This window comes from Passer domesticus, chromosome 7 (genome assembly GCF_036417665.1).
Source record: "Passer domesticus isolate bPasDom1 chromosome 7, bPasDom1.hap1, whole genome shotgun sequence".
Taxonomy (NCBI): domain Eukaryota; kingdom Metazoa; phylum Chordata; class Aves; order Passeriformes; family Passeridae; genus Passer; species Passer domesticus.
The window spans coordinates 60870505-60894213 of record NC_087480.1 but is presented as its reverse complement, the minus strand read 5'-3'; the positions used below and the strand labels follow the sequence as shown (position 1 = coordinate 60894213).

The window sequence follows — 23709 nt, the reverse complement described above, 5'->3', positions numbered from 1 at the left end:
GTAAGGATGTATAAAAAGCATGCACGCCAGAATAAAACCAGTTTGAAGCCTTCTGGAAATGGAGTGTGTTGCTCTGTGTTGTCTCCATCTCAACTATGACACCCAACTCCTGCAGGATGCTCTGGACTGGGAGGGAGGGCAGGAAACATCCATTTTTCCATCCAACCCAGAGCACTTCCAGCAGAGTTTCCTCCTAAACTCAGGCTGAACATGAATTCCTCCCCTTCTTGGCTCAAAACACAGAAGTCACAGCATCAGACCCCTGCTCTGATGTCCATGTGTCATTTGGTACTCAATGCCCTTGTTCCCACAGCCTCAATAATTCCTGAATTACTGCTTTCCGTGAGATTACAGAAGCTGGTTTCCCTTAAGAAAAGATAATGGGCGAAAGAAGAAATTAAGTATCCCTGTTTAGGTTAGATATCCCAGAGGAAAATGAAAATGAGCATTTTCAGTTCCAGAGCATGAACATCTGGAGAATCCCAAGTGCAGAAGTGGAGCTCCCCAATAAAAGTGCAGCTGTCTGGAGCGGTTTTCAGAACAAACTCAAAAGCAAACTTTCATCATGCAAAATCTGCAAAACCAGACAGCTTTTCCTTTTTAAAAAAAGAGAAATTATTATGATGATGCAGGGCTGGGGGTTGAGAAGATCTTTCCTGAGGATGTGACCCATGGAACCCAAACTCCCTGTGTGGAATGGTCTCCAGAGGAGAAACTGCAGTGCAGTATGTGAAGTGTTCTGCTTATAGTCACATTCCTCTCAAACACATCCCCACACATGTGCTGCAGCCCCACTTCCAAACTTCTACTCCAGTCCTTCATCTGCTTCCCAGAGCAAATATTCTGATTTTGCTTACGTGAAGTTTTCCACTTGACAGCTCAGTACTGCATTTTTGGGATATTCTCCATTTATATCTTTCTGGATATAAGACAATCAAGATTAGGCACCACATTAAAGAAAAAAAAAAATCCCTGTGTTTTAAACAACTGGCAAAGCAATTTCCACAGGTTTGTCAGGTCCTTCCTCCAGTCTGATCTCACTGAGCCATTCCTCAGGGCTCCAAAGAGCTAAGAAAAATCTCCCAACTGTGCCACTAATTCACCATAAGACCTTCAAACCCTGCTACAAGCACAAGTCTTTAATTCAGAACTTCTTATAGTACAGATTTTAGGGACCTCCCAAGGCTGTACCTAAATTTGACAGCTTGCAGTGTAGGATGTTTATGTAAAACCCCTCTGTTCTTGGGATATTTCTGGGTTTTAAGTTCTCCATCCTTCCCAGACACTGGAACTGCCATGGAGATTCCCTTTTTTTTCCCAGCAATGTTTGAAATCAGCCAGGAAGAGCAGAACCACTTCAGCCTATCAAAACCTGAGAGCTTTGAAGCAGGTGAGGAGGGTCTGGAAACCACCAGAGCACTGAAGTTCTCCTTCTCCCTCTGCCTCTGAAGGTATTCAATGCTTCTGGCAGTGGAAAACTCCCATGAATCCAAAGCAAAAGAGCAGCAGAGTCCTGCACAACTGGCTGGGACTTCATCCTCCTCTGCTGCTGCTCAGGGAGGTGCTTCAGAGCCAGGAGAGGACTTGGGTTAAGCTTGGTGAGACACCTCCACTGCACTGTCAGGGACCCTGCTGGACTCCAGGGCATTCATCTCCTGCTCTGACCAGCAGCCCCACTCATTCCTGCTGCAAGAAGTAAATCTGTTGGTTAAAACCTGGTGCTGATGGTAACAAAGTTATGGATTCAATCCTGGGTGGGCTCCATGATCCCTGTGGGATGCAGCTCAGCCTCTGCTGTGGTTCTGGAAGAGCTCAGCACTGAGCAGGTCACTGTGACCAAGGAGAGCTGTGAGAAGGTAAAAGCTGGCCAGAAAATCAGCCTTGGAAATAAAACCCTCTCAAGGGAAGAGCATTTCCCATGTTTTGTGAGAAGAGCTTTACTTTGAGCTCTACAGAAACACACAGGAGGTGTGACTGTGCCAGGGTGGCTCAGGCTGGACAGCAGCAGGAATTCCCCATGGAAAGGGTGGAACTGCCCAGGGAGGGCTGGAGTGCCCATCCCTGGGGGTGGCACTCAGTGCTCTGGGCTGGGGACAGGGCGGGGATCGGGCACAGCTGGGACTGAATCCTGGAGGCTTTTCCCAAGCTGAGGTGGCCAGGCCGGGCTGGCAGAGGCTCTCACCCAGGGTGGCCAGCTGCTTGAAGTGCAGGCAGGCGTTGGGCTGGCCCAGCAGGTCCAGCCTGTGGTACAGCAGTTTGCTGCTGGGGACGGTGTTGAGGTTCTTCAGCTGCTTCACAGGAATTTCTGGCTGGATCACCACCACACACAGGATGAAGGACGTGTCCTGCACCTGCAAAACACCAGCCAGTCACCAAACAGAACCCAAGTGTGGGGCATGAACAGAATTTCTGTCTCGGAGTCACTGAGTTATATTAAAAATCTTTGCCACAGTTAACACAGAACATAAAAATGCTGTATTTTTTTTTCCTGAAAACCAAACAAGACTTTCATTTTGTTGCTCAATTAGCAAGAATTTCTAATTCTAACACTGTTTCATGGATATGTTTTGTCATTAGCAGAGGAGAGTCTGCAGGTTTCCAGTTGCTGGGCACACACTGGTGTTACCTTTATGGAGAGTACAGACAAATTAACTCCCAAATGCAAGATTTTATTATTTCCACTCTTAATTGTGTGCTGCATGTGCCACATGTTTTACTGCTTTTGGGTATTTTAAGGACTCTAAATGACACCAGACCAGCAAACCTTGGAGTGTCCCAGCTGCTCTGCAAAGGGAGTTTGCTATTAAATGCAGCATTACAATCTTAGAAAATCAGCTCCAGACACCTTCCTGTGTGAATTTCTGTTAAACAATGACAGATTTAATCTCTTAAAACTGCTCAGCTTAATCCTTTAGGTTGGATTTAACTTAATGCTGTGAAATGATCCACAAGTACCTTCTTGAGTTTGTTGGCACAAAGCAACCAATTCTTGCTGGCATCAGTGAATTCACCTGGATTATGTTTAACCTCAGATTCCATTTTAACCCCAGGGCTGAGATTAGTGATCAGATATTCCCAGACTGAAGGAAGGACAGTAGCAGAGCCATGAATTCCCTCTGTGCCATCCCACACTTGCTGTCCTCACCATTTTCCAGGCATAGCTGACATTGTAGGCTTCTTTCCCAATTTCCCTCAGCTTGTTGACGTGCCAGGACAGCGAGGAGTTCACAGGAACTGTGATGATCTGGCTGCCCAAGGGAATGCTGCAGTGGCAGATAAAACATCCAGCAGTTTATTAAACACTGAGCAAAACTGTTAGGACTTCAGCAAAATCCTTCTATTGTGTGTTTACATAATTATCATAAGAATTGAAGGAATTAACTGTTATTTGTGCTTGGTGAAGGAAAGCCTGTGTGTGCTGCAAATGCACTTATGTACCCTCACATTTTGAGCTTAAAATTCTCAGAATAGGCAAAGGATAAAGAAAAAAAACAGACCAAATAGTGGGAAACCTTCCTGACAAGGGAGAGATAGATTAGAAGGAATACTCCCCAGATCAGCTGGGAAACACTACATAACAAATGACAACTGAAAAAAGTTGGAGGAAAAATCAAACCAGAACTGCTAATGGGGGAAAAAAAATCTATCCAAGTATCCAGATGCTGTAGGAAAAGGAATTTTACCTTATCTACTCTTAAATTCCTCTGGAAGCACTCCCAGTGCTGCTCATTTGGGAGCTGCATCCACTCCTCACCTGAGGATGTTCTGGCGCACCAGCTCGAATTTGGGAATGTTCTCGTAGTGGATGATGTCTGTGTGGAGGGGAGGCTCAGACAGCAGGTAGGGCCTGGTCAGGGAGGGGTGCATCAGGGTGTACCCTAAAAAACAAACACACAGCCCCAAACTGGAATGCATTGAAAAATCAAGCCTGGGATAGATATTTTAGCGGGGAAAACAAATATAGAGTAATTACATAGAATTTTGGCAAAGATGGCAGTGACCAAACAATCTCGTCATCAAAGGGGTTGCAAATGAAAACCAGCTTGCAAAAATCAGCAATAAAATAAGCTGGCTCAGAAGGAAAGAGCTGGGCACACACATTAACACCAGTTTTTCCTCCTTCCCAGAAAACCTTGGATGTCACAGGTGTAGGAAATCCCCACAGCAAGAGTTTCCAAATCAGAACTCCAGGACAGAAGTTTCATGTCATGAATCCACCTGAAATCTCCAGCAACATTCAGGCAGAACTAACCAACAACATGCAATTAAACTTTTAATAAATGTTATCATTCATTACTCAGAAATGTGAGAATTCAGAATTGGTGGTTCACGAGCTCAGTGGAACTAGAGGAGAAATTATCTGAGGATAATTAAATAATAATTTACAGGATATATTTAGGATAATAAACTAGAGGAGATGATCTGAGCCAAAATTACCTTTATTATCAATGAGGAAGGTGTAGGATCCCAAGGAGTCCTGGTAATAGGTGACATCTTCCAAGATGTAGGCAAGGTTGACATCTACTCCAACAATTCCCAGCAGCAGGTTCCCAAAGTAACAGGGTTTACTGACAGTCATTATCAGGCCTTGGAGGGAGAGAAACACCACAAAACCATCAGAAAAATCACCTGGTTCATTATTTTGAGAGGAAACGGAGCATTTTGAGATGTTAGACAATTAAATTTTGTATCTATTCCTTGCTGGCCAGGGAAGCTCAGCAGGGTTTCTGTGGTGTCTGGCTGTTGTCAGCCATTCTCCCTAATTAATCTGTGTTCCTGATAGCAGCCTGAAGTATATTCATCAATTTACTAGAATACACATCACCACTGATGTTTGAGGGGTTCTCAGTCTCCAAGTGGATTCCTTATAGACATAAAGTAAATTTGTGTGAAAAGCCAACAGAGTATTCTCTTCCTTTAACAGAATTTAAGGGCATTAAAAAATAGGATGGAAGAAGAAGGAAATGACTTTGTCCTTGTAAAGCAACAGCTGGAATTTCTCACCTAATGCATAACTAGAATATTAAATCTCTGCTTAACTAAATTCCAGTATTGCCACTGTGCTGGGAATCATATCCATAATTACCCAACAGTCTGGGATTGATCTCATCCCTGAGGTGAGAACTCTGCAACACTTTACTCCTATTTTCTCCACCACTGTTTGGAAACTCAGCAGCTCTTCCCTCACCCCAACATAAAACTCATTTGCATGTAGAAGCCCTTAAGTACACTCTGAAATCCCTGTAAGACAAACCTGTCTATTGCACCATTCCCAATCCTTCGTTGCTCCCATTTTTCCTTGGATATGGCTTTGGGAGAGAGCAAGAACAGAGTTTGATCACTGAGGGAATGCAGGAAGGAGCAAAAGCTCAGACTCGGATTTCCTCAGGAACAGCCTTAAATTCAGTTTGGGTCTCAGAACAGCCCAGGTGTGCTGAAGCCAAAGAAGGGAGGGTGGCCAGCTTGGGACAGTAATTAACAGTAATTAACAATCTCTCCTTGTGCCATTTGCAAGGCTGCTTTTAACCTACTCTTACACAGGGCTGACATGGATGCCATTCCAACCTATTTCCCTCCAGTACAAAGAATTCCTCTCCACAGATTAAATCATGGATTATTTGTGCCTATGTACTCATACAGAGGAACAAATTTCACCACAAAAATCCAAACTAAATCTGCCGACTCCATGTCTTGTTAGCAATTTTTTCACAGCTAAACCTTCTGTAAATGAAAATGCTACGGACAACAAGGCTTGGAAACACACCTAGAACCAAAATCTTGTAAGATTGTGGAAGAGGTTTTACAGCAACTTCTGTGAGCCAGAGAGAAGTTTGAGAAGAGGATCCATGTTCACCCCTGAAAGAATTTCCTATCAAGGTTGTTGACGTGGAAACCAAGACAGAAAGAAGGATAAATAAGAGAAACCTGCAACTATTCCAATGAGCTCTTTGTTTGTCTCTTGTGACCAAAAAGTGTAAACTTCTGAGTTTTGTAAGGATGTATAAAAAGCACGCACGCCAGAATAAAACCAGTTTGAAGCCTTCTGAGAATGGAGTGTGTTTGTATTGTGTCCATCTCAGCTATGACACAGGATTCCAGTGTTTGTGGGGACAGGAAAGCAAAGAGAACCTGACCCCTGATGGTTTCACCCGAACCCAGGGCCAGCACTCACCATCCCCCATCTCGTCCGAGAAGGGCAGGCTGAACACGGCCTCATCAATCATCCTGTTGGGCAGGTTGGTGTAGAACCTGCCCACGGTGGTCTCCAGGTTGCTGAGCTGGTTGAGGACCATCATGCTGCCCTTGGTGACGGGCAGGGCGCTGCGGTCGGGCACGCCGTACTTGGCCGAGTTCTGCTCAGCCAGGTCCCGCAGGAAGGCCAGCTCCTTCAGCCCTGTCACCCCCTCTGCAGGGGCACAACACAAGCAAACAGGTCAAACCAGCTCCATTCCCACCCAGGCTCCTGCATCCTGCTCCGAAGGAATGATCCATACTCTGTATCACTGCACTGAAAATTCTATATTCTTATTTCAGTGATTAAAGATTGGTTTGAGGAAAATTAATTACTTACACCAAACGTAAAGAGATTGCCTCTCTCCTACTGTTGCACAGTGCAAAAGATTTGCCATGCTGTTCACATCCCCCCTCTAAACAAAGCCTTGGAGCAAGAGCTGTGTGCCCCATAAATCCACAGGACAGCTCTTTGTTCTCCACTGGTGGCTCGCCCACAGGCAGGACCAGGAGCAATCCTCAGCCCTGGAGATAACAGCCTTTGTTCTCCAGCTGAATCATTCCAGTTTCACACTTCACTCAAGTCCCAGGCTCAACTCCTGCACACAAATCAAAGCCTTTTGCACGCCCCAGTCTCAAATGAGTATTTAAATTTACAACCAAATCATACATTGGGTTAAGCATTCATTTCCTTGGCTGTTTTCAGTAATACAACAAACTGCCTTCGTGCTGAAAATGCTTTTTTGGAAAATGGGTGGGTGATCTTCATGTTTAACTTCACTGTCAGGTTGGTTCCCAGGTAATCAAAGCATTTCAGACTTGGTTTGATCTCCCATTCACCCTCCCTGGCTGATGAAGTCACATTTAGTCCCAGCTTGCTGCCCCTGGAAGCCCCCAGGAAGGTTTGCAGTTGCAATAATTTACAAATTTAACTCAGTCTGAACAATCCAGGCCACAATATTTTATATCCCTGTAGCTGCACTGGGATACACAAGGATAGAGTGGCACAGCTATAAACACCAAAGGAACAACATCTGGATGCAGCTTCTGGATAAAATGTGCCAAAATCCATGAACAAACTGCTCCCAGTAAGGCCTGGAATTACCCTGGAATGAGTTTAATAAACGAGCTGAGCTGTGCTGTGCCAGGAAAGGGAATTTTATGGCCTGGAAATCACAAGCATCTCTCACCATTCATGAGGGCATAAGTGAGGATCATCACTGAGTTATTGAGGAAGCTGTTTTCTTCGTTGATGACACGCAGAGTGGCTTTTTTATCATCTTCTGAGGACTCTTTTGATGTGATCCCAGCCGAGAGATAAATGATGACCATGTCAGTATCTGAAACACAATCACAGGCACAGCACAAAGCGCATCAGGGTTTTAACTCCTGTGCTGAGAGCCCTGCAGTCTGCTCACAGCAGCTTCCCCAGGGCGCCACGGCACCTCCAGGGGATGAACACACTGCAGCCACATGCATTCCAGGTGCTCAAGTTTCACTCTTGGCACTCACCAAACCTGGGTTTGGTTTGGTCCTGTCGGCCACCCAGGAGCATGGGGCTTGCTCTCCTGAGCAAACCCCACAGGCACCTTCTGGCTCTGGAGTCATGGAATGGTTTGGGATGGAAGGGATCTTAAACCCCATCCAGTCGCAGGCTGCTCCCAGCCCCAGTGTCCAGCCTGGCCTTGGGCACTGCCAGGGATCCAGGGGCAGCCACAGCTGCTCTGGCAATTCCAGCCCAGCCCCTGCCCACCCTCCCAGCCAGGAATTCATTCCCAGTCTCCCATCCATGGCTGCCCTCTGGCAGTGGGAGCCATTCCCTGTGTCCTGCCCCTCCATCCCTTGTCCCCAGTCCCTCTGCAGCTCTCCTGGCCCCCTTCAGGCACTAAGGTCTCCCTGGATCCTTCTCCCCTCCAGGTGAGGAGCTTGGCTGCCTCCAGACAGGAGCACACAGATCCAGCACCTGGAGCAGCTGCTCCAATTCCATGGAAAAGGCTCCACAAGGTCAAAACCTGCACTGTCCATCTCCTGCCCCTCTGTTCTCCTTCCACCCTGCAATCCTAAGGCACGGAGCTGCACAGGGTGCCCTCCATGGAGCAGGGCAGAGCAGAAAGCTTGGGAATTCTGGGAATTCTGTGGGATGTGACCTGGCCCCTCACACTTTCCCTGGAACACGTTTTTCAGGCTGAGGATGCTCCTGGCCAAAGTCCTGCCCCAAAGCCTTTGAACACAACAATTCACAGCCCTGTGCTGACTGCCCAACCTGTTCCATCACATTTATCTCAGCACTGAGAGTGGTTTGTGTTTACAATGAACATACAGATCAAAATCATCCACAGCAAATCCAGAGCACTGGGCTGATGTTGTCATGTCCCAGCTTTCTTGTTCCACCTGGATTTTTGGTGGATTTGCTGTACTGGTTTATTAAACAGGTATCAATGCTTTGACTTGCACATTTTGTCCTCATGGCTTGACCAGAATTTCAGCCAGAACCAGATTTTGACACAAACAGGAAGTGCTGTTAATCCGGGGGAATTCCTACCTTAGTTTTTTGTAAGGGCTAAAAGTAGGGAAAAAAGCAAAGCCAGGTATTAAAGCAGCTTTGGGTGGAGTTTAAGGAAAACTGTTGCTGTGTTTCCTGGGCTACAGCAGAGATATTTTATCTGCAGCCAGGCATGGTGCAGCCTCAATGGAGCAACAACAGCCAGTCCTAAATCTGCATGAGGGACCAGAGCAAGCAGCTTTTGGAGCATTTTTGAGCCCTTTGGATGAGGATGTGCTGAGCAGGACTGCAGTAGCACCCAAAGCAGAAAATCCAGAGGTGTTTAACAGCACAGTTCTCCCATCTCACACCAGCAGCTCCCTTCTGGCTGTGCCAGTGTGAATTTGGGATTGAGGCTGTATCTCAACAGCTTCCCTGACACACCCACACATTGTTCTCTGGGAACAGGATGTTAGAAAATTAACAGTGAAATGAAGGATTTTTTTTTTTTGCTAGGTTTGTTTTTCTTTTTTAAAAAGATGAAAAGATTATTTATAAGAAAATGAGACATGTTTTATAAACATCCTCTTCTCAAACCTATTGTGTCTCACCCCAGGAATTCTGAAACTTGTTACAAGCACGTTAGATCTTCACAATCTTCACACGTAGAGAAAACCTAAACCCAAAGCATTTGCATTTTAACTTTCTGTTCTTCTGCCCCAAAATAGCTGTTTGATATGAAACCTAGTGAAGTGTGAATACGCCAAAACTTCTAATCCTAACACAAAACAGCGCCAAACATAAAAACATGGAATCCTGGAAGGGTTTGGGTTGGGAGGGACCTTAAAGCCCATCTCATCCCACCACTGCCATGGGCAGGGACACCTTCCACTATCCCAGGGTGCTCCAAGCTCTGTCCAAGCTGGCCTTGGACACTTCCAGGAATGGGGAATAAGCAGGAGGATGCTCCAAGACTCAGCTGATGTTCTTGGAATAAGTCCTGATGACAAATTCATCTTATCCCAGCCAGCTGCAGCAGCACTGCACTGTTCATTTTGCATTTGCTGGAGCTGCTCCTCTGTCATCATTTTGCCAGGTGATGGTAAAATCCTGCCCTTGCCAGCCTTATCCTTTCTCCAGTCACACAAAATCTCCCTGTGCCAATGGCCTGAAGCTCAGGAATTGGCTGAACCTTTGGTAGCAAAAGCACCATTCCATAAACCCAAGGAAAGTCACGTGGAATGGGGGCATTTCCTCATTCTTTCCAAAGCACTTCAGTTCCTGGACTTTTCTCTCTCTCTGGCTGTGCACAGCCTCTGAGCTGGTGCCCTTTGGGACCCTGAAGGCTCTGCTCTCACTGGAGCAGGCACAGGGCCAGGGTGGGAATGGAGTTACATAATCCAAGTGTCCTGATGGAGATGGCTGTTCCCTCCACCCTGCCCTGGCACTGCCAGAGTTACCCAAATCCAAGGAGCACTCAGAGCACAGGATTTGCCTTCCATGGCTTCCTGGCAAGCAAATCTGCCACTCAATTTCACATCCATCTTTTCCATGTTTTGCACCACATCCTCATCACAAAAAACACCCAGAAAAAACCCAGTTTTGGGAAAGGGAAGGATAAAGCTCATAATGAGTACACAGAGTTCAGGGGGGTCACCCTGAGATGAAGGAAAATTTAGCCAGGACAGCTTTGTGCTCCACAAAATATCACCCACAATTGGTATTCTCAAACCCATTTCCCTGGGAAGCAAGGGGATCCACTTCCCCAGGATTCCAGTAAGGCACATCATCCATATGCAAATGTGCCAGCACTCATGAAATGAACCTGCAGAAGCTGCAATTTTCCTGGAAAGGCCCCCTGCCCCCCCATACAGCTTGGGGAAATAACTCAGCTATCACAGTGATCAATCCTGCATCCTCCTCTTTCAGCTCAAAAGAAAGGCAAGGCAGCAAGTGACACAAACGAGAAGGGAATGGACACATCCAACAGCCCCTCACGTGGCCTGCAGCCCAAGGAACTGCTCCTTAAAACAAAAACAGGAGATGGAGCACGTTTTTGTTCCTATTCAACACACTCCGCTCCCTTGGCCTCTGCCAAAGTGAGAATGTGAAATAAGAAAACCCCGTGGAACAGCCTGGCTTGCACGAGAGGCTGGCTTACTTCCTTGGAGCCTGGTGCCGTTGTTGGTGTTCCGGAGCAGCTGGAAAGCCTTCTGGAAGCCCAGGGCGTGCTGCGTGGAGCTGTCGGACGCCTTGATGCTGCTGACAAAGGTGGACATCTTCCTCTTGGTCTCACTGGTGGCAGGGGACAGGAAGGTCTTGTAGCACTGGTCCAGGGAGCACGTCCGCACCGCGTCCGCCACTGTCAGCACCGAGATCTGCCGGGAGGAGATCCCATGAGAAACAGGTTCCAGGGGGAAGAGATCCCATGGGGAAGAGGTCCCATGGGGAGCAGATCCCATGGGGAAGAGATCCCACGGGATCACCTCCCCTGGAGGTGGAGCAATGTGCTTGAACAGGCCACAGTGTGCTCCAGCCAAACTGTTCTTAGTTATTCTTGTCAGGACCCTCTGGGATTTTCAAGATTACTAAGACACAAATTGTGCTACATTAAGAAAGAAGAGGCTGGAAAACAAAATGCCAAGACCACAAGAATTAGATAAAGGAGGGCCTTGAAGCACTGGACTGTAAGCAATCACATATCCTGAAAAGTGCATGCAGAGCACGTGGACATGTTAGAGGCACCAATCAAGAAATGTGTGACAGTGTGTGTGCAGAAGTGTTAGAATGTATAAACAGAGCTGAATGTAAACAGTGAAGGGGCTTCTGCTCAATGACATTGATTAGCTGTCCAGGAGTCCTGCATGAAAAACACAACACATCTTTACATCATCTTCACACACCCAGACACACAACACTGGGAGAAGCCAACAGAGGAGATTCCGTGGGTTTAAAAATGCATTGTTGGAAAAGAAATGCTTGAGGCACAAATCTGTCAGATTTCAAAAGGATTATGTGGAGTTCAAGGAAAAGAGATTTGGGTCTTTGTTTCTCAGCAGAGTCAGCTTCACTCTGCTCCTCACAATGCTCAATGCACTGCTCTGGGCAGAGTGGGCCAGGGAGAGCTGACAGGGAATCAGCACAGAGCACTTTCAGGAAAGCCTGGAGAGCCCAGAGAGAAGTGGAGTGCACAGAGAAATGGAAAAAAAAAAAATAAACAACCCCTCTAAGGACTGCTCCCAGCAAAGCTTTTTGTTGTTTCAATGTTTCAGCCAAAGCAAGGCGACTCTGACATCAGCTTTTCCTGTGAATAAGTCAATGCAAGTGTTACCTCTATGCCTTAATGACATCTAACACACCAGGCTCATTAACTGAGTGACAAACTTCATTAGGGAGCATGACTGAGGCAAGACAGCCCCAGAATTAAGGAGTAATTAGATACCTGTGTAACAGGTTCTATAACCACTCAGCTACTGACCAAGGGATAGGTGTCTCAAACGTATTCTCTGTATTAACACAAACCTTTCTGACACTTGAATTTAAGAGCTATTAATCCTGCTGAGCTGTAAGATTACTTTACAAATTAAATCTGTCTAAATGCACCATGCTACAAGTGGTTTTCTCATAGTATTCATGAGAAGACTTAAGGCAAAGATTATCATTGGTTTTCTTCAATTTGATTTAACTGAAACTCTTCCTGCTCACAAAAGAAAACGCAAGCAGAGAGACTGATCAAGGTCTCAGCAGTAGTGAGTTACTAAAAGACCAATTGGAGACTTTTTACAGAAGCACTTTACGAGGCCATGGTTGTCTGTTCTGGAAAAAAATACAGGTTAAGTGACTTTCTCACTGTCAAATGAGTACCAGGGACAGAGCAAGAAATCAAACCCAGATTTCTCAGCCCTTTGCTGGTACCATAATTATCTGTGAATCTTCCAAACACTAATTATGCTTCAGCTCACCAGTACTGCAGGAAAATAAATAATTTCCACTTTCACAAGACAAAAAGAGAGGCTCAGAGGTGAAATGAGCTACTCAAAGCAGTTTAGGATGTGAGAAGGATTCATGTTTGGAGCATGGTTCTTCTTCCTGTTGACCACCACTGAAATATTGCTGAGATGGAGGAGCCTTTAAAGATTGCTCAGGTACAAGACTTTCAATTAGATCAGTGGGATTTCACTTTTTTCCCAGCCTGCAGATCCCCAAAGGTTTCCCCTGCAGCAGAAGGGCTCTGTCACCCCTCGGAGGCAGCTCCCAAATCCATGACTGAAAACAGCACTTAGGGTGAGAGCTGAAAAGCCAGGGAAAGCTGCTCCTTGCCTGGAGGAAGCTCACCTTGTCGTGCTCATCTATGGAGCTGAGGATCACCTGGGCAGCATCCTTGGCAATCTGCAGCTGTGTCTCTGTGACAGAGGCGCCGTGGTCCACGATGACCACGATGTGCTTGGACTGAGGGCGAACGGTGGAGACGTAGACAGGCCTGAGGAGGGACAAAACCCAAACCAGCATCACCATCAGGCACCCTGGCACCCCGCTGGAATGCTCACAAGTGGAAATAGGCAGGAATTAGAACACCCAAGCAAAAAAATCAGGAAGAAACAATTAATTTTAACAGGAGTTTTTTCCCTTATGAAAACTTGTACCAGGAAAGGCCAGCTGAGAATCTGAGCATGCAGAAATTCACCTCACTTCTTGAATTTTTTTTTAACCTAACCAGGTTCTTCTCTCTCTGTCACAGCAAGAGCTTTCAGGAATTAACCCTGCTGCTTACACAGCAGCAGCGTTTGGGATCACTGCAGCAGCTCACAGCAAGGTTTGAATGCAGCAAGAAATGCCTCCTGGTAAATCCTGGCTGCTGGGAACTTCACCCACACGTGAACTGAGTGCAACAATGGGGATGTGCTGGGGCCACGACAAGTAAAAACCTGCAGGGAGCTGATCAGCCCAGGGTGTTTGGGCTGTTGTAAGAAGGCTCCTGGCCAAGGCAGGCTGCCCTGGGATGACTCTCACCCGGGTCATGCTGCACAAGCCCTTGGGTCTGCCCAGTGTTACACCCCAAAGTGACTCTCAGTGCTGCCATGTGTCTGTGCTAGCACCAAAAATCTTGTTTTCAGGGAAGTGCTTTCAGATCCAGCTCAATATTGAGAGAGGTGTGAAAGAGTTCACAAGCTCTCACGCCAAGGTTTCAACCTGGAATAAATTAGGAGGATCCTCAGCACGGAGGAAGGATTAATATAAAATGGCAAGTTTCTCTCTTTAGTCCAGACACAAAACTACTTACAGTCAAGGGAGAGTTTTGGGATCTCAATTTTATAATATCAAAGGCAGACACAGAAATCTTATTAAAAGGAAAGGAAATGCAGAAGATTTGACACAAGGCACTGCAGTAAACAACTGGCACAAATCAGTTCTTAACTGTAAAACAGCCTGCAGCTCTAGCCTGGATTAATACCTGCAACGAAAACAGGGCCTTTGATCTTCAAAGCACTGAAGCATTAACTAATTAATTCACCCAAACTACCCTCTGAAGTAAATATTAGCAAAAAGAGACCCCTTATTTAGCCATGGAGGAACTATGACCCAGACTAAGTGATTTGGATAAAACCAAATGGTTTTATCCAAATCACTTAGTCTGGGTCATAGTTGGGATGGTTTTAGTGTCGAAGTTCTGAGCAGGACTGGGGCACCCCCAGCTCTCACCTCCTCACCTTTCCAAGGCCCCAGAAAACTCAGTCAAGCTCAGAATTCTGTGCTTTGATGGCACACTGAAGATACCATCAGTAAACTTTTGATTGTTCAACCCTGACAGAAAACCAAACCATCCTTAGTGTCCCCAAAAGGTTCCTGGATGTGCTGCTGCTTCCCCTGCCCAGACTGATTAACTTGTACAATTAATTAATGTGTGACCAGAGATATTAAAGCCACTGCACCTTCCCACCCTCGAGCCTTCATCTATCCCATGGTACTGACAGAAAAAGCAGGGAAAAATACTGGACCTCGAATTCTTGGCTTCATGTGTAGAGAACAGAAATCCCAGTGCAGGAAACCCTGCCACCATCTGATGCTTTATTTTTACTGTTTTATTTTAGCGGAAAGAAATTTTCACTGCTGCTTCCCTACTATCCATGATGTGCCACCTGAACCTGGGGAAAAATGTTCCTACCTCAGTGACCTTCCCAGTGTCTCATCCTTCCCCTCCCTCCCAAAGTGATGCACCTGCCAAACCAGCAGAATGGCTGCTCACTGCTTTATTAACAGGGGTCAAGCATGAGTCAAATGTAAGTCAGATTTTGCCTGCAGGCTGACCTACAATTTCCAAGTCACTGCTGTTTACAGCTGATTTAATTTGGGAGAGGTGAGGAACCTGTTTGGAATTTTAGTTTAGTTCCTTAGAAGTGAAAAGTGGTGCTTTAAAAAACAGCCCTAAGAAAACCCAAGGGACTCCATTAGAAGTTACTCGTGAAGGTTGGCAGCTTGGCCAAGGACAGCAGTGAGGGAAATCAGGGCCTGAGGAACGCACTGTGAACGCTTTTCCCAGGAAATTGGAAGGAGGCAAATCCTACCTGCTGCGGTGCTCGTAGCTGCCCTTGCACCGGAACTTGTGGGCTGGGAACACGGTGAAAATCCCTTCTTCTGAGCTGAAATATTGCCACTTGATCCCTGGGTTAGACTTCAGGTTATCAGCAAGGACTGCAGGGTGGAAGGGACAAGGAGGCAGAGTCACAAAGGCAGCCCAGACTCGGAGGGTTTGTTACTCTGGGCCTCTCTGGTGGAGTTTGGAGAACAACCAGGGCCCAACACGAAACACAAACTGCTCTGCTCAGGATGGGGAAAACACACTGGTGAAAACTTCACTGATCTGCAAACAGTTCAAGAAACTCAACACTGGGTTGGACAGATTTTGTTTAATATGTGATGACAGTTCCTGAATCTCTGAAGTACACCCAGGTCCTGGAAGGCAAGGCAAGAGTGAGGAAGGAAGAGATTAAGGCAATTATATATAATTTATATACACCTCTACATCTCCATGTAATAATAAATACCTTGTCAACATCCTTTCCAAAGAGGAAAAAGCCTTCATGTTAAAAAATCTTGTTCTTTTTGGTGGAATAACTGCAAAATATTCAACAGGTTTTGTGCTCACAGCTTCATAACCAACATATTGCCAGGGAAAGGAACAGATCCTATGGACATTGGGAAAGGAACAGATCCCATGGACACTAGGATTTCTGCCTCATGGTGTAGTGGGAATGTCCCACAGACCTTATCTGCTCTCTCTCCAGCCTGGAGAGACCAAGGATTGATGTTCATCCGTGGAATCACCAACTTTGCCACACCACTGATCTTAACTCTAAGTCCTTTAAAACAAAAGGGAACTGCTCCCAGAAGAGAGGGAATGGGAAATCATTAGCATGGGAGGCACACAGCCCCTCAGCACCACAGCAGGAACATAAATATTTCCCACTCAGGGCTGAACATCCTCTCTGCTTGCAGCAGGCTGAAAACAAAATCTGGATATTTGAAATCGTTAGTTTTTACCGAGCCAATAAAGTGGATCACACCAGCTTAAAATGCATGAGAAAAAGAAAATATTTCTTTGCCATTTCTCCTTTCATGTTCTTTGATTGCAGAACTCAAAGAGCTGGCAGAGGGGGGCTCTGATTTCCAGTGCTACACCTTTTGCTCAGCACTTCCCTCCAGCATTCCCTCAGGATTGAAAATAAGCCAGTTTCATCTCCTTCACTATCAAATATGCCAATATTTGGGTTGGAAAGGACTGCAGGGCACACTCAAGCCTTAGCCAGACACTCTACACCCAAATACCCACACTGAGGACAGTCTGAGCTCCACATCCTCCACACTTTAGCACTTACTCAAGTTTCCCAGACTGGCTGTGGCTGGATGTTCTCTCCACATCCAGCTCAGGGTAATTACCCTGCACAAACCACGGTCCTGGGCTTCCCCCACTCCTCTTTGCCACAGTATTTGACACTTCCCACAGTGCCTACAAACCCCACTGGGATGCTGGGCTGGGACTGCTGAGCTCTGTGCAAAAATGCAGCTTCTCATGAGGACAATTCCCTGCCTTGATGGACCAAGGACTACCAGAGATCCCTCACTCCCCTCCAAAATCTATTTGTTCTCTGAACTGCTGCCTCCTCCTGCAGGCAGAAGGGCCACGAGACTATAAAACATTTAAATCCTTCTTTTTATGCCCAGCCACCAGGATTTCATCGATCTGGGGGTGAAGTTGTTTTGTATAAAGAGGCTGAATTTCTGGTGTTGAAGTTTTTGTTTTGAGTTACAGAACTTGAAAAATGTAATTTCAAAGTTGACATGTGAACACTCAGTTAAAGCCTGAATTGAACAACTTGTCCAGTCTCATTTTACCAACAACATTACAATAAAAGAGTTTATAATTTAAAGGCTTTGGCTTTTTTAATCCTTGCTATATTAAACTTCTCATTCCTGCAAGGCCACGAGCTGTATTTATTTCCCCACGAGAATATGTGGATTTAAAAGTGTTCATTTTCCCCATAAAACAATTGGTTTTGAAACTCAGGCTCTGCTGCTCTTCCTTGTCACACAGTTGTGCTCATGTTTCCTCCAGTGAGTGTTAGTTCAATAACACCCTCCCCAGGGACCACCAGCTCTATCCTAACTCTGCTTTTTCCCCCTTTTCTTCATTTTCCTATGACCACAGCAGACAATCTCCCTCCAGATAAGCCATGGCTGAAAATTCCAGACTTTTTCTCTTTAAACACATTCTTATTTTCCATCCACTCAAGCTGCAGGAATGCCCTGCAGATATTTCCTCAATTCTTGCTCCTTGCCAGGACACACAGTAGATGATTTTTTCTAACCTAAATCTCACTTACCCCAAACTTTCCACACCCTCAGCGCCTGTTGTTTATTCCCACCTCCTCCTCCCAGGAAAGCCAGCCCCTGGACAGGTTATTCCACCCAAATAAAAAGCTGATCCCTTAGTTCTGGACACAGGCTGGGAATAAAAGTGGCCAGCTGCCCTTGAGGTGGCATTGCCAGGTCACTCCAAAACCTCTGTCCCCTCCACTTCCCCTGCAGCAAGATCTGACCCCAAATCCTGCTGCAGACTGGAAAAGTTGGGATGTATTAAGACGACAGCATTTGAAATGATGGTTCTCTCTAATTATAAATATCTCACAAGGCAAAAAGGACTTTTAGGAAGAAAGCCCTGTGTGACAGAGTTTATAAAACTTCAAAGGGAATGCGATATGATAACACTTAGCACTTCTAGATACCACTTTACATCTTCAAAGCACAGCCAAATCATTAACTAATTAATCTTCAAAGAACAGCACAAACAGTCAGGGGGAAAAAAAGGAACTACTGAACATAATTGCTCATTATAAAAGGGTTTCTTACAGCCCTCCTCTTTAGCATTACATTTGCTGAGCTGCCGACCTCGGATCTCATCCCACAAAAACCAGGGAAGTTTAATTTCCAGTTCTCCTCTGACAAGTCCCTCCATTAAGTACCCTCATGGTGAAGAAACAGCACAAAGAAATGTGTTTATTGCACAAGTGAAGACATCCTCTGACTCCCCAGGCAGATCTGATCCGGGATTTTCCGAGTCAAACCCAACTGCAGCTCCTGTGTTGTCACCAGGAATAAAAGCTCTGCAGCTCAGCCACAATTAACATTCTGCTGGTGGCATGAGCCAGGACAGAGCCCTGCTCAATCCTCAGGACTCTGGAGGGAAAAGAAGGAAAAAAATCCTTTCATTTTAAGGAACGGGACCAGATTCCTCCATTACAAGGATTTGGAAGGGGGGGTATTAACTCTTCTGCTCAAATAACTCCCAGCCATTTTAACTCAGCCAAAAATCAGTTTAAAATACAGCAATTTAAGGAACATTCCACATTCTGGACTCGATGATCCCTTCCAACTCCAGGTATTTTACGATTCTGAGACTTTAAATGATCAACACCTCGAATAAAACAGACAAAATTTACTGGGCAATTTGGTGCCATCTCTGCATATTTCTTGGGAGGAGCATTCTGCCAAAGCTGCCTGACTTGGAACAGACATTTCAGCACTTGGAAGGATGAGAAGGAGAAAGATTTACTGGTTCCCTGTTTATTCAAAAGACAAAAAAAAAAAACCTGCAAAGGAATCTGATAACATAATGCACTGGCTCTGGGGAAGATTTAATAAATAAAAGACTATTCAGAGCGGTGAGGACAGATCTCTTCATCTAACTGCCCAAAGCCTGTGTCTGCATCTGGAGAATAAAGACTTTCTCCTTATCTGTTTTGTAGTAATGGCTAAAAGTAATCCAGATGCAAAACTCCAACCAAGATAAAACAAACTCTTTCTCAGACATTAAAAGCCATTTTAAAAGCCACCGAATATGAAGAAAAAACAGTGGTAAAAGTGATATTTTTTAAAGCTGAGGAGGCACATCTATTTCTTTCTCCCTCCCCTAAGATTAATGTTTATTTTAACAAAAAAAAATAATCCCATAATAATGGAAAAAACAGATTTGAAAGTTTCATGAGCTCCCTCACCCCTCTTAACACCCTGCCCAGGGTGGAATTTGGGGCTGCTGTCCCTGAGGGCTCTCCCAGGCTCTGTTCCTGTGGCTTTGTGGTGCAAATTCTGCTCCCTTCCAACACCTCCAACTTCAGCACTCCAATCCCACTTTTTACTCTGGGCCAAGATTAACATTTCCAGAGCTGAGCTCGAGGTCGAGCAGAGCTGAAATTTATGTTTTGCCAGGAGCTTTTTATAGGCAGGATTATTTAAACTGCAGAACTCATGTGGGAAAAGGGGGGATACTCATGGGAATTTTGCCTTTTATGTGCAGAATGAAATGAAAAACTCATTCAGGAAGACAACGATGAGAACACCCAGATGTACCCACAGTTTTTAAAGCATAAAAATAAGTGAGGCAGAAGCAGTGCAAACAGATATTCCTCCCCAGCTCTGCATGAGGACACTTATGAGAGAAGAAAGAAAATTATGGGATGTGGGGATTTTTTTTGTATTTGATCACTGTCTTCTTTCAGAGTGGTTTTAGTTTAATGTGAATATTGATCAATTTATTGAGAATTGGCTCCTGTGCACACCAGGGGCTCTGCCCTGAGGGTGCCCTCAAAGGTAAGAGGTCCCACAGAAAGACAAAACTAAGAGTTTTAAGACACAGATACACTAATTAGTACTTTTAAACCCCATTTACAAGGTGACAGCATCTCCCCAGCTGGGGGGATGTCGGGGCACTGGGAGCACTCCATCCCTCCAACCAAAACTGCTTCCCACTCCATTTCCATCCCAAGCCAGCTCCTGTCCAGCCCATGAATTCCTTTGGGCACTCACGGATTTCCTGGCACGGGTCACAGCCCATGGCTACAGCCCAGTGCTACAGACACCACCCACACCACCCCCTGAGCACGGACACCCCAGAGACTGCCCAGGTTTGTCCCAGAGCCCAGTGCTCCTGCAGTCCCACACTGCTCCAGCCTGCCCGGCCCTGAGGAAGGGCATGGAGTGTGAGAAGAGTCCTGTTCATCCCTGAAAGGAGTTCTGTCAAGGTTAGACATGGAAAACAAGAAGAAAAGACAAACAAGAGGCCTGCAGCTGGATCTTGGCTGAGGACAGTGGTGGAGACTGCCCTGTGTGGATTTGCTGTGGCCAATGAACAAGTATAAACTTTCTGAAAAGGTATAAAAGGTATAAAAGACAGTGTGCTGTTGAAATAAGCAGAGAGAAGCCTTCTGAAAGGCATGGTGCTCTTCTGTGTCTCCCTGACACAGCCCCACCCCAGCCGTGCCCTGCTGAGTGTCCCCACTGAGAGCCCTGGTGCTGGGGTTGGGCTGGTGCAGCTGGTGTGGCTGAGATGAGGAGCAGGGATGGGAAGGTGGAACTGCCATCATTCCCAGCTGGGGCTGCCCTGGATCCCTGGCAGTGCCCAGGGCCAGGCTGGAGCAGCCAGGGACAGTGGGAGGTGTCCCTGCCATGGCAGGGTGGCACTGGGGGGGCTCTGAGGTCCTGCCAGCCCAGCCCCACCTGTGACTGATCTCTCAGAGCTTTAAACACAGCAAGGACCGAGGGTGTTCCTTGGCCTCACCTACACAAAACTTCTCTCTTCACTAGGTGTGCACCCAGTACCAACTTTTGTTTCCCAAATTAACCATTTCCGTCCCGTTTTCCTGCCTCATCCACTCCTCCCATCCCATTTCTCTCTTACAGACATTTCCTCCCTAATCAAAACCTCCCCCCAAGGCTGATTCTGCAAAAGGAGAGCCAGAGGAGAGTCTGCTGTCAATAAATCCCTGCTCTTACTCTCCCTCAATTCCCTCTCCTCTCCTGCTGCCCTTTCCTGCCAATGCCATGTTTTGAAGGTTCTCCTTTCATCAGGAATCTTTCAAGCCAGAGGCAAGGGAAGAGGAGGCACTTGAGCCTCGCTGCTGAGCCACGACAGCAGGAGCCGTGAACACCCACTCACTTTATTTCTCTGAGAATTCAAACCAGAAATTTAAATTATGTTTACCAGAAACTGCAAATTATTTGCCTTTCATCACTCAAAAATAAGGAATATTTCTTGAATACTTCATTAACCTCCAACTTCTGCAGTCGAAAAAGATTTTTATTTAATTTAATTAAAAACCGTGAAGTGATTCATTGTATGCTTTGCTCTTACAACAGTGACTCTAAACTTGCCTTCAAAAATTATTCTGATTAATTAACAACTGCATGTGATTTAAACATTATTTTAATGAGTCGTTTGGGTTTGTTTTTTTAATAAAGAGATGAGTAAAACAAAGCCCTGCAAATCACAGCGAGTGAACAAAGAGTGCCTGGCTTTAGGATGGAAAACACCACACAAATCATGGCTTGTCAGGAAGTCAGCCTGGCCAGCACCTGCATCCAAGATGTGGGACACCATGGATGGGATGGAAAACAGCCTGTGGGGACTGCTCATTTGTGTATTCCATGAGAATCCAGAAAGCAAAGCTAAAAGAAGGAAGCAGTAAAGGAGTTTATAAAAATCTGGGGTTCTTTCCCCCTGTTTGTTGCAAGATGGTGAGGGTGGAATGGCAGGGTTGCCACTTCATCAAGTCAAGTTAATAAAATAAATCAGCATTTTATTCCAAAAGACCTCTGAAAATGAAAATAAAATAAATCCCAAGTCTGCATTATTCCCCCAAAAGAATGAACAAACAACACCTCCCCAAAATGCAATTCACAAAGTCTATTAATGTTCCCTAATTTACAACACTGAGCACCATAAAAAGTTGAAAAGTCAGGTGGAACAGCTGGGGCAAAGTCTGACTAAACCCAACTGAAATCCCTGTATTAATCCACACTGATTAGGATGCAAGGAAAAAAAAAACACCCTGCTGCAGCAGAGGCCCAAAAGCTGAATTTTTCAGGGATAAGTCGTGTGTATTTTGGTTCTAAGCATATTTCTAAGTCCTTAAACATGTTGAGAAAATGCCCTGACAAGACTAAGACAGGAAATATTTTAAGATGCCCTCATATTTGGTCGTTTTTGCCTATCACTGCAAAGGCAGCCTCACATGGGCTGAACTCAGCTAAGAAGATCAGAGAAACTTCCCTGTGTGGCCCCTGCAGCAGCTGACACTGCTGATGCCAAAGCAGACAGGCCTAGGAAGGAGAAAACCTTGGGAAAAAAAATAAAAAGGAAGAAATAAAAAGTGCAGAAACCACAACAAAATTATCCACGGTAGGCTGGAATAAAATCTTCATGACATTTTTATAAAGTACTTAGACTAAGGGCATTACTGTAGGTATCAGCTTTCAATCATGAAATCTCAAATTAAGAGCAGTGTGACACTTGCAAGGAGAAATAAAAGCTTGTTGCTATGGCAATCAATGCAAATTCTCTGTGCCAAGGAAATGTTCGAGTCTAATGGGAAAAAAACCCTACAAGAGAAGGAAAAAAAACCCCAAAGTAGAACTGGGCTGCTCACCAGAATTTAAGTCACGTCCAGGATTGAAGGCTCTGCTGTTGACAGTGGTCGAGAGTCGATCGCAGCTGATGGTTCTGGACACGTTGGTGTTGAAATTCCCATCAAATCTGGAAAGACAACAAGAGGATCAGCAATCAAACATTATTTACTGAACCTACATTTACAATGGAGACACAGCTTTTTAATGTTTCAGTGTAAATAACTATTAATAGTAAGAGATTGCTGTTGAAATTCCCATCAAATCTGGAAAGACAACAGGATCAGCAATCAAACATTTATTGAATCTACATTTACAATGCAAAAATCACAGCTTTTTAATGTTTCAATGTAAATATTTATAGTAACACAGAGCTGAAATTCCCATCAAATATGGAAGGACAACAAGAGGAATAGCAATCAAACATTTTTTATTAAACCTACATTTATAATAAAGTCAAAAATTTTTAATGTTTCAGTGTAAATAACTAGTAATAGTGAGAAATTAGTGTTGAAATTCCCACCAAATCTGGGAAAACAAGAAAAGGATGCATGAAAAGATGATTATGGAATCAAAGAAGGGTTGGAAAGAACCTCAAAACCCATCCCATTGCACCCCAACACCTCCAGCCCCAGAGTCCAGCCTGGCCTTGGGCACTGCCAGGGATCCAGGGGCTGCTCTGGGCACCTGTGCCAGGGCCTGCCCACCCTGCCAGGCAGGAATTGCTTCCCAATTTCCCACCTAACCCTGCCCTCCTTTGCCTCAAAGCCATCCTGCACGTTGCTGTCCCAAGTCCCTTTGATCTGCGCTGTCCTCACTCTCCACAGCCAGGAAGAGGAACGGACGGACAGACGGACACCAAGGTCTCCTGTCTGTGCTCGTGCTCAGCCCCAGGCTGAAGACCAGCCTGGGATGCTCTGAGAGAGCCAGAGCAGCCAAACCTGGAGCTGTGCACGGCCCATCCCCTCTGCTGGAGCTCTTTGCTGACATTACTGGCAGCCTCCTCCCAGAGAGCTTCCCAAGCCCTCTCTGTCGAGGAAAAG

At 45.6% G+C, this 23709-nt stretch overlaps 1 protein-coding gene across 1 annotated transcript in view; it reads right to left on the bottom strand.

Moving 5' to 3' along the window:
• Positions 1-23709, bottom strand: part of CACHD1 (cache domain containing 1) — an 89526-nt gene that overhangs the window by 18037 nt on the left and 47780 nt on the right. The window contains exons 4-13 of the mRNA XM_064429135.1: positions 22690-22796; positions 15277-15403; positions 13049-13193; positions 10875-11091; positions 7422-7571; positions 6173-6406; positions 4438-4587; positions 3755-3878; positions 3146-3263; positions 2183-2351 (exon numbers count right to left, since the gene is read on the bottom strand). Coding sequence (XP_064285205.1) covers positions 2183-2351; positions 3146-3263; positions 3755-3878; positions 4438-4587; positions 6173-6406; positions 7422-7571; positions 10875-11091; positions 13049-13193; positions 15277-15403; positions 22690-22796 — 1541 coding nt within the window. The remainder of the gene's footprint in view (positions 1-2182; positions 2352-3145; positions 3264-3754; positions 3879-4437; positions 4588-6172; positions 6407-7421; positions 7572-10874; positions 11092-13048; positions 13194-15276; positions 15404-22689; positions 22797-23709) is intronic.